We start from the raw sequence: 16,588 nt of genomic DNA, 5'->3' as shown, positions 1-16,588 counted from the left end.
CCCGACAAATAAAACGAGGCCTGATGTTATTTATTGTTTTTACATCAATCCAATAGTTATTCCAAGATATATTTAAAAGAAAACAAAGAAAAATTGACTGCATCTCAAAATGTCAATGAAACTGGAAATAAATCCGATCCACTAAATTTTAAGGAAATTTATTTCCAGGCTCAAAACTTGTAAACAAACAAACACACAAACAAACAAACAAACAAACAAACTGATACAAATAAAAGCGTTTTGGTCATCCAGTCCTATTCGTATCCAAAACATTCCAGATATTTTCTGTCTCGTTTAAATTTAGCCGATCTTCAGACGATAACTTCATCCCCACGTTTGGAACCGGGTCTCATTATTTTTATTTTTTATAGTGGATATCAGGTTTTTACAAAAAGCGGGACGATTATATCCGAGGTTTTTTCCATTGAGGTTGCGTCTGAAGGTTTTTGCGGAGGCCGACATCCTGCGGGTTTCTTTTACCAGGATGACATTTGTTCTGAGCAGCGGCCTCATGGAGGGGATGTGAGCTCCACCGCCGTCACCCAACACATCGGCTGGAATCGAACTCGGCTTGGCGTCCAGCTTCAGACGTGTTTTCAGGCCCGAAAGGTTTCCATATTAGCTGCAGAAACGAAGAGGAAAGCGTCTAATAATAATCACACACACACACACACACACACACACACACACTCTGGGCCTGTTTAAACGGTCGGGTTCGAGTCCCGGGCTGTGAGCCATTCTGACACATCAGACGCCGTCCAATGAGGAAGTGAGCACAAGGAAAACAGGAAGAGATTTTATCATCAGCTAAAGGCGCCGGAAAAGAACGGCTTCAGCTGAGATTTTATTTATCTAGTAAATAAATCGATTATTCGACAGTTAGCCTTTAAATCGATTTAATAAACAGATGACGTCTCAGCTGTACTTTTATTTTAATATTTGTTAATTCCTATTAGCCATTGTTTGCACTTTATGTAATATATATTCAGACACTTAATATTAAATATATTTAATTTCCCATTATTTTCTTGTTTATCGTTGTTTTATCATTGTGGGACAAATAAAGATTCATCTTATTTAAAATGAAAGTAGATCAAAAGTTAAAATTTAAAACTTCAACTACAAATAAATAAATAAGTAACTTTATTTTAATGCTGTTTCTTTGCATGTAACTCGAAGGAAGGTTGAGATAAACAAATCTAAATGTAATTTTTTTTCAAAATAAATTTCATTTTGGATCTGGGATTAAAAAGTGGATTCAGGAATCCTCTTGTTGGAACGTTCTGTTTCCATTTTGTTGAGGTGTTCTAATTAACTAAATGTTACAAATCATTTATCAATCATTTAGTTATAAACACAGGATTAAATATTTGATGCTAAACAATTAATTCTAAAATTTTAGTTTTTCAGGAATCATCTTCTGATTGTAAAAAAAAATCAAACCTGCTATAAAAAGGCGCTGGAGGTTTGTGGCGTGGTTTCCTCACCGTTGCCCCCCCTTCATCTTTCCCTGTGATGTCACATGATCACATGATCACCTGATCAACCTGAACCGACAACAAAACATAATAAACAAATCAAATATCTCAAGATAACAAGATCAAGACTTGAAAATTCAATTTGGAATCTTTTCAAAATAAAAGCCCGGTGTCACGTGGACTGATTTCACATTAAAATGCCCACTCTTGTTCACACAGTGGGAGACTTCCTGCAGCCAATGACGGGTGGCGACCAGAGGCAGGAAATGACACGCGTGAGGACGAACCATCAGCAAACAGACGCCATCGCCATGAGGCGTCCACGGCGTTGCCCGCGCACCTGAGGTGTGTTTTCTGGTGCGTTTCCTGTGCTCTGTTGCCTCTGGAGGCTCCAGTAGGCCTGGAGGGGGCGGGGGGGTTAGTCCCCCCGCCCCCTCTGATATCTGTTAAAGTCATTTTCTCCCAAAGAGGAATTAATTTCCTTCCACAGCGCCGGCGACGCGGCCGAGTCGGATCCCCTGAGTCGATCTGAAGGAACCTGCGTGAGCCGCGAAAACGAAAATTCTGACTTTATATAAATCGGAATTAGTGAGTGTGTGGGGGATTATGGGAAATTAAATCTGTTCAAAACCAAACCTGGGAGCTATTTAAATGAAACTGGATCAAATCAGACTTTCATCGATCGTTTAAAACATTCGCACAGAGAAACCGACCCGTCTGAAACTGACCCGTTTCCTGTTTACTTCATTTATTTGTGGTTTTCTGAGGACGCGTGTTTAAATAAACACGACACCAAAAACAACCTCCCGTTTTTACAAGGCGACGCATTTATCTTTGATGTCACAGCAGCAGCTTCGATGTTTTTATTTGAACCTCACGCTGACGGACACACGAGGCGTCTGGCGTCGAAATAACCGTCGGATCACGTTAGAAAATAAAACCGCAAAATGACGAGCTGCACTAAATAAAAAAGAAGGGCTCCTGTTGCACCAGGTTTAGTTTTTTTGGTGTTTTTATTTCGGGAACTATAACTCGAATACAGTATTTTCTGCACTATAAGGCACACCTTCAATGAATGACCTATTTGAAAACTGTTTTCGTATATCAGGAGCACTGGATTATAAAACACACTGTCGGTTTTTGAGAAAATTAAATGCTTTTAGGTGCGCCTTATAGTGCGGATTTTGAGTAGGTAGTCACGTGATACTGTTCGCGCATTCTATTGGCTGACAGCATTTGGAAGTGTTCTATGTTCTGTGAGTCTCAGACTTCCGTGAGACACTAAAGTGCTTTAAACAGTCTATCAGAGCGTTTTAAAGGTAATACAGATAGAAGGTGGTTTAATATCAGTATGGGGGGGGGGTTCAGAAACGTTTAAATTACTGTAAATAATAAGATATATAGTTTGATACAATATCGCGGGATTCGTTATATACGTGTGATTCCTGGAACGCATTACCCGCGGGTAACGAGTGGTCACTGTATTTCTACTTTGAGGAAAAACAAACCTCCGAGCTCCGCAGGAAGCAACAAAGATCCTCGTTTTCCTCCGCAAGACCAACAGTATTTTAAAGGGTCAACCCTGACGAAGACGGGGGTGACACGCTCGGTTAACCCCCGACACCTCACCCCACCCCCCTCACCCTACGACGCGTTAAGGTTTTTGTTTTCTTCCAGGAAAGTAAAAGATGGCCACCGGAGGTCAGATCCAAGTCCAAAATAAATGGCCCTCTTTCCTGAGGCTCAGCCGTTTTAATAGTACAGATTTATTGTGCTGTGCTTTTTGGAGGGTGATCATATGTATGTGGTCAGTAGCGCGTATGCAGTCTGTGACCCAGCCTCCCTCTCACGTTACACCCTATTTATAACATCCCCTCCGCCGGCTCCCCTCGTCCTGCAGGAACCTCCTTCAGTCTCCGGCTCCTGCTGACACCCGAGAGGTTCTGCTGCCTCCGATCCGGCCCGACTGTTTATCCTGTGCGACCCGCACGCTCCGGATTATCGCAGGACACCCGCTTCCAAACAAACTCCCGTTCCTTCTCCCAGTTTTCCAACTGAGGGAGGGGGGGAAAGCTTTCAGGACCATCGAGGGAAAAACTGAAGGAGCATCTTGGATCTTTTATTTTTTGGTTTTGCTTGATTTTGGTAACTTTGCCCCTTTTTTTTTTCTCGCCGTTCCTGGAGGGTAGAGTGTGTGTGTGTGTGAGTGTGTGTGTGTGAGTGTGTGTGTGTGTTATAATGGATCACACACTGTTTGGATGCCTGCGGAGCCCCCATGCCCCGGCCCCCGCCCTGCATCCCGCCTTCACCCAGTCCCCGCTGACGCTCCACGGGCGCTCCGACCACGTCTCCTACCCGGACCTGGCCTCTTCGTCCTCCTCCTCCTCCACCTCCTCGCCGTCGCCCTGCATCATCTCCAGCTACCCGGTGGAGGACGGGCTGTTCCCCGGGCCGCACCACCACCACCATCACCACCACCACCCCCACCCCCACCGCGGCGGCCACCTGCCCTCGCAGCAGCATCACCACCCGCCTCAGCACCACACGTCCTGGCACATCCCGCCCATGCAGTCGCCCGGCAACGCCCGCCACAACCTCTGCCACCCGCATTCCCACTCGTCCCACGACAACGGCCCCGCCACGCCCGACTTGGGACACACCGGGGGGCCCAGCATGTGCGCCAGCACCCCCAGTTTGGGCAGCGGGAGCACCCCCACCGGGGCCTCCTGCGTCCAGCCGGCGGATTTCGGCCGACAGACTCTGTCGCCGGCGGAAGCGGAGAAGAGGAACGTGAAACGGAAAAGCGACAGTTCAGGTGAGGAGAGCTTTTATTCCCGATTCTTTAGTCCTGGATGTCTTCCTCTCTTATTATTGGTGGAACATCATCACATAAATGTCCACATTTGAGGAAATTCCAGGCGTCGCTCCAGAATAACTCACATCTGTACTTGTCATCATAAATCTGTCCACACGTAACTGTGGACGTTTCTGCAGCTCTGATAGGAAAACAAAAAATCTGTCAGAAAAGCGGCTCGTAGGTGTCGGCTGACGGCGTTCGGAGCCAAGGCCACATCCAAGCTGTGGGCGCATCTCGAAAATCACATCTGGTCGGTCGCGACGCTCCTCGGAGAAGAAAACCAGGCAGTAAAGCCTTAATGTCACGGAGCGTAAAAAAGAACCGGCACCTCGTGTGGAGCAGAACGATCAAACGGAGAAAATGAAATCAAAAAAGGGCCAACATGAGGAGGGTTGTTAGTTTTACTGCCACAGTAAAGCTTTAGTCCCTTTTGTTACCTGTTGATTTAAAAAAAGAGATTAAAAAAAGACATTTTTTTTATTATTCTAATATATTCAATTGTTTTCTCTGCATGAAGTCTGTTTTGTTTAGTTTTTCTTTTTAGAAATTCTGGATTTTGTAAACGTTTAAGAAATTTGTGATTTTGTAAATGTTTAAGAAATTCCGGATTTTGTAAACATGTAAGAAATTTAGGATTTTGTAAACGTTCAAGAAATTCAGGATTTTGTAAACGTTTGAGAAATTTACGATTTTGTAAACGTTCAAGAAATTCAGGATTTTATAAACGTTTGAGAAATTTAGGATTTTGTAAATGTTTGAGAAATTTGTGATTTTGTAAACGTTCAAGAAATTCAGGATTTTATAAACGTTTGAGAAATTTAGGATTTTGTAAACGTTTGAGAAATTTAGGATTTTGTAAACGTTCAAGAAATTCAGGATTTTATAAACGTTTGAGAAATTTAGGATTTTGTAAACGTTTGAGAAATTTAGGATTTTGTAAATGTTTGAGAAATTCGGGATTTTGTAAATGTTTTAGAAATTCAGGATTTTGTAAACTTTTGAGAAAGTCGGGATTTTGTAAATGTTTAAGAAATTCAGGATTTTGTAAACCTCCATAAAACGTCAGGTGTTTTGAAAAAGTCAAGTTTTAAAATAATCTGTAAATTTTAAAGCTTTATTTTCTTTGGAAAACATTATTTTACGAGACTAACTAATTCTCCATGGATTTATCTCGAGGAAATCTTTACCTATTTGCCCTCAAACGCATCGTTTTAACCTGGCGGGCCTTTCCGTCCTGCCGTCACCATGGTAATCAATCACTTCATGCCACCCTGCCGGGTCGGGGTCGCCGGAGTTCTCTTGGGGAACGTGATACGAGCGAGAGCTCGAGGTTTTCTGAGAAAGTGTTGCCCGGCGCCGCCGCTGTCCATTTGAGGGCTGCGGACTGCAGCGCTGAACCGACACCCCCTTTAAAGGCCTCTTTGTGTGAGCAGCACATCACCTGCACCTGACCGCCGGCTGATATACCCCCCACCACCCTCTCACCCCCCACCCCGTGGGATCGGTTTTCACTCAGGATGCTGGTGGTCACCTCAGGGAGGGTCCTGTTCCTCTGACGGCCCAGCTGGTTTACAGCCGCCACGCCAAAAACACCCGTAAAACGTGTCATTATATTCAAAAAGGAGAAAGACGACAGAATATTCTGGAATAAACATCCCCAAAGAATAAAATAAAGCTTAGATGTCATCTTTATTTTGACTTGTAGTTCAGATGATCCTTTTATTGATGTGCAAAATGTCGTTTCATCATCCAGGAACTCGTTTTATTTCCTTTCTTATTTCATCGAATCATTTGAAGCCTCTGATTCCCGCCCCCCCCCTGCAACAATACTTGCGTGCAAAGGCGTTAAATGTGCCGCGCATTCACGATGGGGTCTAACTAGGTTGCTGACTCCATCAGCTGTCTAAATATTACACCGCTGCCAGTTGCATGAGATACAGGCCCTGATCAGGTTTCGCCATCTGGACCAGAAACCCCGATTTAGACTCAGAAATAACAACAAAACCCGAGAGCTCATTTCCATGACGGCGTCGCCTGTTTTCACGCAAAAAACAACAACAAAAAAACACGGAGCGTCTGCGTGTGACGTGGGTTTGGTGATGGTAGCGTCTGGGCTCTGCTGGTTTTTTGTGGTCAATCCGGGGGGGGGTTCGGAGCCCTTCGGAGTGTCGCCGGTGCACTTTTGCAGAGTCTGGGTTCTATTTGTGCGCCGCTGTCCCGTCCTGGGAGTGGTCGCGCCTTTTAAAGAAGTTACTGGGTTTTTTTCTGTGTGGGACAATAAAAGGTGCTTGAAGTCTTAATATGTCGAAGCCGTGCGGTAACAAGCAGGCGGGGAGGCGTTGGTCCCAGGAGAAAACATTTTCCCTCCCCATGTGTGAGGATTTTTAACCTTTTACCCCCGTTTCTTTAGAATCCTGACCGACGTGCCCGTCTGGTTTTCTCTCTCGTGTTATTCCTCTTTTTTTGTGGGGGGGATGAAAGTTACGGTCGGGTCCTAATTGCTGTGGTGTCGCGGCTGCGCCATAAAAGCCTCGCTGCTCGTTTCAACTCGGGGGCCGGCGGCGGTGCGCCGACGCGCCGGCGGGCCCTCGCTCCTCCTCACACGACGTCTCTGTTTACCAGAAAGAGAGAGGATGGAGGCCGCGCTGCAATCAGGACGGCTCGGTTTGAAATTACAGGGAGGGAGTGGGAAGGTCAAAATGGTGGGGGGGGGGGAGCCGAGTCACGCTACGGGTCAAGAAATCATCTTTTTCATTTTGTAAAAAAAATTCATGTGGGAATTCTCGCAGCCTATAGATCTGTTATTTCCTGTTTCGGGGCCGTATAAATAGAACCGTTTTAGAGTCGGTACAGTTCACCGGCCGCCGTCGCCTCTCCAGGGAGTTAAAAAAAGATAATTAGAAGGACGATCCTCGTTTAGACAGAACAGATGGGGGGGGGGTCAGCTGGATGCAGGTTTAACACAGCAGAGGAATTAGTCTGCAGAGAAACCACAACGTGTGCTCACAATAGGAAAGTTTTTGTGGGGGGGGTTAGGGGGGGGGGTTCAGCTAAATGTGTGTTTTCCTTGGAAAATTTTTTTTTTTTCCTCAGATGATGAGTTTACAAGGAGACGACACGTCAGGGATTTGTAATATTTTCTTCATCATTTTTATTTAGGAAATTAGCAAAGAGTTTGTTATTTATGCTTCACTTCATTTAAAACGTGATGAAACTCAGAGCGTTTTTTTTTTTACACGTCTTCAAAGATGTTTTTGTCTGTTTAATCTGGTTTAATCTGTGAATCAGAACAATCTGGAAAGGAGAAAAAAAATGCAAATTCTATTTAAAATAAATCCTCAGATGTGCTTTCTTTCATATGTAAGTCCAGATAAGTGAAACTGCGATAAAGTGTGATCGACGGCCCCCATCGTGTCGCTCCTGCACCTGCCTCGTAAGGCCGGACTTTTTATTTCTATTTTTCTCGCGTATAAATCCGTCAGGAGCGGCGCAGAAACCCGTGTGGTGTCTGGTTTCAGAGTCCCAGGACGGGAACTTCAAGTCGGACGTGAGCAGCAAACCCAGGAAGGAGCGGACGGCGTTCACCAAGGAGCAGATCCGCGAGCTGGAGGCCGAGTTCGCCCACCACAACTACCTGACCCGGCTACGGCGCTACGAGATCGCCGTCAACCTGGACCTCACGGAAAGACAAGTACGTTCCCACCCACCTCGGTCGGTCCCCCCCCCCCGGGGGTCAGGCGTTACCGGGCTCCCCCTATTAGCACATTAATGCCATGTTGTGAAAGCGGACTCGGCTTCAGGACGGCGAGGAGGCTTTTGGGCTCGCTACTGTGTTTTCCTAACTCGGGTTGAGGGGTTATTGTGCTCCAGATGTAGCCGTGTGACGGGACTATCATATTCCAGATGTTCCCGTCCATTCTTTCAAGCCGAGGAAGGGAGACGGGTTGCAGGAAGTGCTGTCTAGCAAGTCACTTCCTCTGCACCGCTAGCGCTGCGAGCACAAATTGGTCTGGGAGCGTGGGCCGGGCACCGCAAAGCCCCGACACGTGAAGTGAATAACAGGAGACAAATGGCCGGGGGGGGAAGGAAGTGTAGCGCAGCCCGTTGTTCTCTGGCACCCGTTTGGACGCCATAAGTCACGCCCGGCTGACACCTCGCCGCTTATGTCTGGCGGCGCCAAACGGCGAAGAATCGACGTAAAGAAGAGAGGTTAGCGTCTTCGAGACGTTACAGACGCAAATCAAATTTTAAGATCCCGAAGATCCACATGCTTGCGGCGCGTATATCAATATCTGCTAAGATTTACGCGCCTTCTGTCATGCTAACCTAAATATAATGATTGGAAGAAAAAAAGCGCTGAGGAAACGTCTGCAAGAGAACAATAACTCTTCTAGACCTTTCTAGCTGTGGACATTTTGATGCGAGCAGGTGGAACTAATAACATCAGCGCTGGCCGCGTCCCATTCAGCACCATGGCCCAAGCCTGTGATGGTGCACGCCGCACAGAAATGGAACGCAGCCAAGTTATTGGTTACACCTTCTTTTTTCTGCAATCACAAGCTAGAAAGGCGCTGAATTTGAGCGAACGCCTCTGCCAAGGCCCAATAATCGCTTTTTTTGTTAAATTTAAACAACTCCAGATACCAATTATCAACCCGTAAAAATACCCATTTCACAACTGGCCTGACCGGAGGAAGGGTTCCCGCGACGTAAAGCAAAGAGAAAACCCCCTGCATTTACCTTTTTATGCAATAAAATGTTTAATATCTACCGTTTGACAACCATTTTACCAAAAGTAGTAAATGTTTGTTGCATTTGTGTAGCTGTTTAGACATTTTCACAAATTTTTGAGAAAAAGCAACGCCACTCGACCATCATGTAAACAAGTCAATAAAATGAGGCCGTGGTTCTTTTACGATTACTTCCAGTCTTTTACGTATGTCGATGTCCCACTATGGCCAGAACGACTACAACACAGTCAGACTGTCTTGTTTTGTTTTGATCACTTTATTACAGCTCTTCCAACGCAAACTGACTGAAACATTGATTTTGAAACCTTAAACCTCACATGACGACCTCGGTACTAAATGAATCTGTTTTTTGAATGCAGATGGGGAAAAATTTAAAATAAAACCAAATCCTCGATCCAACCCTTTATCGGGATCCAATCCAAAGTTTAACGGATTCTTCTCGCTCCCGTAAACAAACCTCCAACTGTGTTTCACGGACATCTGTGGAGCGGTTTCCGCATAACATGACAGCAAAGCCAAAAAACAGACGCAAATAAAAGATGAGGGGGAGGCGTTCAGGTTCTGAAAGTCTGACAGTCTTTCGCTAAATGCTCAGACTCATACTGATGAACTGTACTGTGAGATAAAAACGTCTATCTGAGGAAATCAGCGAATAAAACCGTCTACAGGTGTTCGTTAATGGTTTCTCAAAGTAAACCAGCAGTCACATTTAGATCCCTCCTCTGAGTGAACGTGATAAATGTACCATGAGTCATACGAAGGTCTGCCCAACCCTTAGGTTTTGCTTCGAAATGCGTGAACTTTACAGCCCTTCTAAACGCCGCTTCGGCTCCGAGCCGTCAGAATACCGTCGTCTTCCTGTCGGACTGCTAGCATCAATCTTTTTGCGTTTCTAAGCTGGACAAAATGTGCGTGATAGCTCCGCATCTCGTGCAGAGTGTTGCGTCGGACTTGGGTTTTCTTGGGGAAAATATCCAGCAGGAGATCGTGAGGTAAATATTTGGCAATGCAGCCGGCCGGACAGACTCTTGATTTACGTCGCATGGGCTGCTGGGAGAGGTTTGATGGATGCTTCGTGTTGTTGTAGGCCGTGAAAACTGGAATGATGACAAAGACGATAGAGTCTGAGCATCAGGACGGAGCAACACGCTAGTTAGCGAGGTTCTAGACATCTGGAGCACAACTAGAGGAACTTTGGTTCGGAAGTAAATGTTTTTTGCGTTACATTTAAATGTCTGTTTTGTGTTGTTCAAACTGTCAAGATAAGGTTTGGTTTGGGGTTCTGTGGAGCCAGGAAACCAGACTGGACCTTCTGGGGACTCTGGATCGGTTGCATATCTGGAGGAAGAAGGAGGCTGATGCACAGTGGGGGCTCGGTGATACTCTGGGTCCACTATGCTTCCTGGTCCACTAGACCAGATAGATTCCATCAAAGATCGGGAACTCTTGGAAATCCTCATCCGTGAGGAAGATGAAACTCGGACTTCCCAGGTAGACCTCAGAGTCTACCTGGGAACTTCTTCTGGTTCCAAAAGAAGTTCTGGGTCAATCTAGAGGCGTCACAGTCACCTGACTGGAGTCCAGAGAAACCCTCTGGGGGGACTGATGAAGACAGCTGCAGCAGGTAAAGCAGGAACATTCCAGAACTGGAGGAATGGGATAAGATTCCCCAGGAACCAGAAGCTGGAGTCTGGATCTGTTTCAGATTAGCAACTAAAGGGTCTCTGGGAAGAACATTTTGGGTTGGACCATTGAAGACGGCACTCGTCTGGAAACAGTAGACTTCATCTGTGGAAAGAGTCCGTTAATATCTGTCCAATCGATCTAAATAAACATCAGAACATCTGATTAATGAAGCCAAACGACGAGACGAGTCTCTGCTCAAGACCCACAGGGGTGAGTCCAAACGTTCATGCTGTCAACCGACTTCCTGACCATGTGACCGGTCAGTTCCCTCGGAATGACGCTCCCCAAAAATAAACCCACCTCACCCTGTGTGACAGGAGTGAACCTCCCCCCCTGGCCTCACCCCGTGCCTCCCCCCACACGTGTCGACACCCAGAGGGCCTCTGCTGCTACTTGACGTGTAAACCGTATTAAGCTACAGCTTAATCATCAATCTGAGAGACGTAAATACGGTCAGAGCTGTTGAGTCGGGGAAAAACAGGTAGACGCCAAGTGGCAGATGGAAGGCCGCGGCCGCACGTAATTGCCCCTGGAGGGGGTAGCTGCCAAACCCAAAGAGAAAGCTGCTGTCAGTCTCCTAATGGTCTATTTCATGAGTTGTTGCTCGCCTCACAGGCGGCAAAGTTGATCATTTCTGTCTGCTTGGTCCCCGTAGGTGAAGGTGTGGTTCCAGAACCGGAGGATGAAGTGGAAAAGGGTGAAAGGCGGCCAGCAGGGGGCGGCGGCCCGAGAGAAGGAACTGGTGAATGTGAAAAAGGGAACGCTGCTGCCGTCGGAGTTCTCCGGCATCGCGGCGCTCCACCACTCGACGGACTCCCTAGCCAACGAGGACAGTCGCGATAGCGACCAGAGCTCCGAGCACGCTCACTTGTGATGTCACCACGAACACAAACCCATCGGGACCGCCCCCCCCCTTTAAAGGGGCGGCAGCTCGGTGATTCGCCATCGTCTTACAACGATGCTAAATAAATGTAGAAATGTACAGAGGAACGACGTGTCTTTCCAGAAACGAGCACTTACAGAATGTTGACGTATTTTTTAAAGCACCATTGGTTAAAAGAATTATTTTGTAAATGTCAAAAAAATCAAATTTGATGTGACGGTTTGGCTCAATCCTCGGAATATTTGGATGTTAAAAATCGTTTTCAGTCAAACTGGCGTGAACATTCCGCGTTGCGTGCCTCCAGAGAAGGATTTGCACTGTCTAACTTTTAGTCTGCACTTCGGTCAGTTTATACTGAAGAAAATGTAAATTACGATGTAATTGAGTTATGATCAAATCACGCGCCGGTGAATCTAATTTGCCCGGCTAATATAAATGATGTGTAAATAATTCTGGGTGTCCTCATGAAAATTTTGTACCCTCGGAATCACGCAGAAAGAAACGCTGACCGGTGGTGACATTTTGTAAAAGAGTCTGAAACCTGAAATACATATTTTATGATTTTTTTTTTTTGGGGGGGGGGGAGTTGCAGATGAAATAAAAATGTAACCAGTGGTAAAAGCAAATTCTGTTTGAATGAAGAACTTTTTACGCGTACCCGTGAGTCGTGCCCAAGCTGTGATGAATTAAACGCTGAAAGCCGACGATGGTGGTGGTGGTGGTGGTGGGGGGGGTAGACGCATACTAAATTCACCTTTGCCTCGGGACAGACGTGGGACTCCTGCCAAGAGTTGGAGGAACCCGCAAAAGGATCGGATTCCGTTACGGAATCCAGTTGAAAATCATTCCTGGGCCCGATCTCGTCTTTCACCACGTTGTGATTGTGCATTCTAATTTGTGGAGGGGGGGGGGAACCTCACAGCGAGCGTTTCTACACGACATATGGAGGACACACGTCTTCCCAGGACCTTCCAGTGAACGCATGAACTAGGAGAGCAGCGAGGCGTCCTGGAGCACGTCGACCCCCAACTCCTACCCCAACTGCCTTCACGTGGAAACCATCAAATGTTAGCGTTAAATTTGAATTTGCCTTTAGCATCACGTGGCCGATGGCGTGGAAGCTCGTGTCAGTGTCGGACCTATCATTGGACATGCTGCGTCAGCATAAATCCGCTAAGCGCTCCAACAGGTGAGAGTTTATAACCCTGACCTAAACAACCTTTAAGCTGTCCTTGGATCCCACCCCGGCCCCGGGGCAACGAGCGCTACCTCAGATACGAGCTGTAGTGATTATCTATATCCATTTAGCTAATCTACGACGCTTTCTCCAGCCTTTTTGGTCGAGTTAGGTCCATTGAACTGGCCACACCCAGGAGTGTTGCTACGCTAATCAAGCTACCGCCAGCCTTCCCTGTTTTTGGTGGTCATGAGACTTTCGGTCTGGCAAACAGTTTGTCATTTATTTGTCATTCTGTCATTGTCACCTCAATCGGTTTAGCCCCATATACTTTGACCTCTGACCTCGTATGCTAGCGGAGGTCGGGGGTGTCCTTTTTGCTACGTCTATGGTGCTTCTTTTCACCTCTACCTGTTATAACCAACAATGAAGACCAGAAAAACACTCAAAAACAAATGTGCTTGCTGTTAGTTGAGATATTAGCTTAGAAAAATCACGTCAGTCTCAGCAGGGTCATCAGCCGCCGCCGCCACCACCACCACCACCACCACCACCACCACCACCACCACCACCACCACCACCAACACCACCACCACCTCCACCTCCACCACCACCACCACCACCACCAACACCACCACCACCACCACCACCACCACCACCAACACCACCACCACCACCAACACCGCCACCACCAACACCACCACCACCACCAACACCACCACCACCACCACCTCCACCACCACCACCACCACCACCAACACCACCACCACCAACACCACCACCACCACCAACACCACCACCTCCACCACCACCACCACCACCACCAACACCACCACCTCCACCACCACCACCACCACCTCCACCAACACCACGTCCACCACCACCACCACCACCTCCACCACCACCACCACCACCACCAACACCACCACCACCACCAACACCACCACCAACACCACCACCACCACCAACACCACCACCACCTCCACCACCACCACCACCATCTTAATCTGACAAAAGTTGTGTCACTCACTTTTGTTTGTAGCATCGAGATATTTTAGCTTTATAGTTGTGGAATAAAATTCAGCAGAGAGTGTTAAAGCTGCAGTAGAACATCCCATAATAATTAATTGGATAGCGTATTCTTGGTGTTGTGTAACGAGCGCTTTAGTGAAGGTGAAGCTGGCTAATGTCCTGAAACACGTTGAGTGACAGTAAAGGCAGTAAAAACAAAACCCTCCTTTATAGAGCACCTGTCCAGGTAGATGACCTGAAGGAGAACCCGGATGTATCTCCTGTGGCTCCCAGCTCGACATTGCGACCCTTCATTCCTGGAAACGCGTGATTCCGCCAAGTCTCGCGAGAATCGGGCGGAACGAGATCTGCGCCTCGTGCGCTATGGGCGTGACGTCACGTTGAGTTTACAGTAACTGCAGCTGCTGCCACAGGGTGTTGGGTCGCTGCCCGTCCTCCACCGCCGACCTCCCGCAGGAACAACCGACGCTGTTTGAGGGCGCGAGCGAACCGGAAGGAGCCCCCACCACCACCAATACCACCGCCCCCCCCGCCGCATACCTGCACAGGTAACCCCGTCATCCATGGCTGAAGCCGCCGGACTCGGCTCCCTGTCCCCGGGGCTCCGGGCCATGTTCAGCCTGCTGACACCGAACGAGTCGTCCTTCCAGCGGGTGGAGGATGTCCCCCGGTACGTGGAGCAGGTGGGTCCCGGTCCCGGTGGTCAACCTATGCATCCTTACAATAAACACATAAATAAATCATATTTTATCATTTTTGTAGGTAATTTCAGGGTTAGAGTGAAAAAAGTCACAACACAAGTCATTAGATTAAAATCAATATTCAGGAAAAGTAATGACGTTACACAAAAAGTTGTAATTTTATCACAAAACGTCACAACGTAAATCTTAAATTTTGTAATTTGCCTCAAAAAAGGATATAAAGTTACAAAAAAAAGTCATAATATTACAGGAAATATTCAGAATTGTATGGGAAAAAAACACGAAATTACAACAGATTCATGTTTGAGAAACAAAAGAAATATTATAAAAATATGTATTAAAAATAAAAGTCATTTGAAACTTTTCTCATACCTCATTAAAATATTATGTATCAAAAAAGATAATTATAATTTAATAATCATTTTGATAAACTCTTGAAATCTGCTTATTGTTATGTACTTGAACATATTCTGAGGAAATTTTTTTTTTTTTCTCTTCTGCATTTTTCAGCAGCTTGTCTATTTCTGTCACCGCGGTAACCAGCTGACCTTATTCTTTGAGAAAAATTATTCACTTCTTTTCAGAGGTTAATTCAGAACGTATTCAGTGTGTCCACAGATTTACATTTATACATCACCCCTGGGCGGAATCGTACCAGGAATTTTAAGATCTCGTTGTTTTTTGTTATTTTTATTTAAAAAGAAATTAAATATGAAACAAACAATTACTCGATTAACTTATTTCTTTGTGTTTTTTCTCCAACAAACATCGAAATGTTTATTCTTTTATCATTTCAATGTGTTGTAAAATTTATAGTACTTGCAAATGAAGAAATATTTAATTCTGAAAATTTTGCACTGTCATGGAGCAAAAATGAAAATTCGACAAGACTTTGAGATCATGGAAAACTGAAATTAAATGAATGTTTTTTTAATCTAAATAAAAATATAATTAACTTATCTTCTGACCTCAGAAATCTTGACATAAAACAATAATCAACATAATTAGTAGGTTGTTAAACCTGTTTATTCTCCCACAGTGAGCTCAGCGTTGTCTTGTGATTGTGGGTCATGAGCCGCCCCCCCCCCCACTGTAATAATTACCTTCCAAATCAAAAGTATTTCATATACGAGACACAACAGCCTCCTTTCATCGCTGTAAAATCAGTTTAATTCTCGATGTCCTCATCAGTTGGCATCGCCATTGTGTGTGTGACTGGCCTCTGCTGATGATGTCATCAGGTCACGCTTCAGCTGTGGAAGTGGAAAATTAAATTAGCTGATAGTGTCAGTTTAACCCCCCAGGCTCATTGTTTAGTAACCCAGCGAGTTTAATTTGGTTAGCATGTTTTTTTAGCGAGGAATAAATAATGAGAAATTTTAATTCTTTGAATTTGCCGGTTTTTTTTGGGGGGGGGTGTGTGGAAAAATGGTCACAAGCTGACTAAAACGATCATGAATAAGTTAAAGAGACGACATCCACCCCCCCCCCCCTAAAACAAAAAAAAAGCCCCCCCCCCTCGACTGACATTCCTCTTTATATGAAACACTTGTTTTTAGATTATTCCAGCATGAAAACGTTCACCTACGACTTGCATCCGTCCAGAAACAGCTGTTCAAGAAGAGTCGGCGTTTCCTGTTCTGCAAAATCCCCCCCCCCCCCACTATGATCCCCCCCTAATTAATTTCTGGCTTCGACTCAAAGGACAGTTTTACCTAAATAAGGTTTTTACTTCTTATTAATCAGTCTCCAGGGTCTGGGTTTCCTTTTATTAGTGCCGAGTTTCTGGTTCTGACGTTTCATTGGACGCGCCGGGCAACGGGGGGGGGGCAGAAAAATTACCCCCCCCCATCCAGCAGGAGAGTCCACCACCAAACATGACTGAACAAATTTGCCGGAGCTGCAGGGCGATAAAAGTTTTCATTGTTGGGTGAGAAAAAGGTTGTGACTCAGCTCTGTTTACTGACTCAGATCGGCGATAATTAGAAATAAAAACACGTCGTCGTCTAATGTTGCAGACATT

General features: G+C 45.9%; 2 protein-coding genes across 5 annotated transcripts in view; both read left to right on the top strand.

The window, feature by feature from the left end:
- The first annotated feature begins 3,276 nt into the window (after window positions 1-3,276).
- Window positions 3,277-12,235, top strand: meox2a (mesenchyme homeobox 2a). Of its 2 annotated transcripts, none has more exons than XM_068324537.1 (3): window positions 3,277-4,293; window positions 7,818-8,026; window positions 11,428-12,235. In XM_068324537.1, exons 1-3 carry the CDS (start codon window positions 3,717-3,719, stop codon window positions 11,644-11,646), a joined length of 1,005 nt encoding a protein of 334 aa, XP_068180638.1. In that variant the 5' UTR covers window positions 3,277-3,716; the 3' UTR covers window positions 11,647-12,235. The 2 variants fall into 2 exon arrangements, with proteins under 2 accessions (XP_068180638.1, XP_068180639.1); XM_068324538.1 differs by having other exon boundaries at window positions 3,288-4,293; window positions 7,854-8,026.
- Window positions 12,236-13,975: 1,740 nt separating this feature from the next.
- The window catches only part of agmo (alkylglycerol monooxygenase), a 35,499-nt gene continuing 32,886 nt past the window's right edge, over window positions 13,976-16,588 (top strand). The window contains exon 1 of one of the 3 annotated variants that reach the window (XM_068323817.1): window positions 13,976-14,547. In XM_068323817.1, the coding sequence (XP_068179918.1) occupies window positions 14,428-14,547 (120 nt within the window). In that variant the 5' untranslated portion in view covers window positions 13,976-14,427. Of the gene's footprint in view, window positions 14,548-16,422; window positions 16,496-16,588 lie in introns of those variants that run through there. The other 2 variants (XM_068323819.1, XM_068323818.1) reach the window with 2 other exon arrangements.

This window comes from Antennarius striatus, chromosome 9 (genome assembly GCF_040054535.1).
Source record: "Antennarius striatus isolate MH-2024 chromosome 9, ASM4005453v1, whole genome shotgun sequence".
In the NCBI taxonomy this organism is placed as follows: domain Eukaryota; kingdom Metazoa; phylum Chordata; class Actinopteri; order Lophiiformes; family Antennariidae; genus Antennarius; species Antennarius striatus.
Note: the sequence above shows the minus strand (reverse complement) of the source record. Positions and strands in the feature narration are given on the sequence as shown.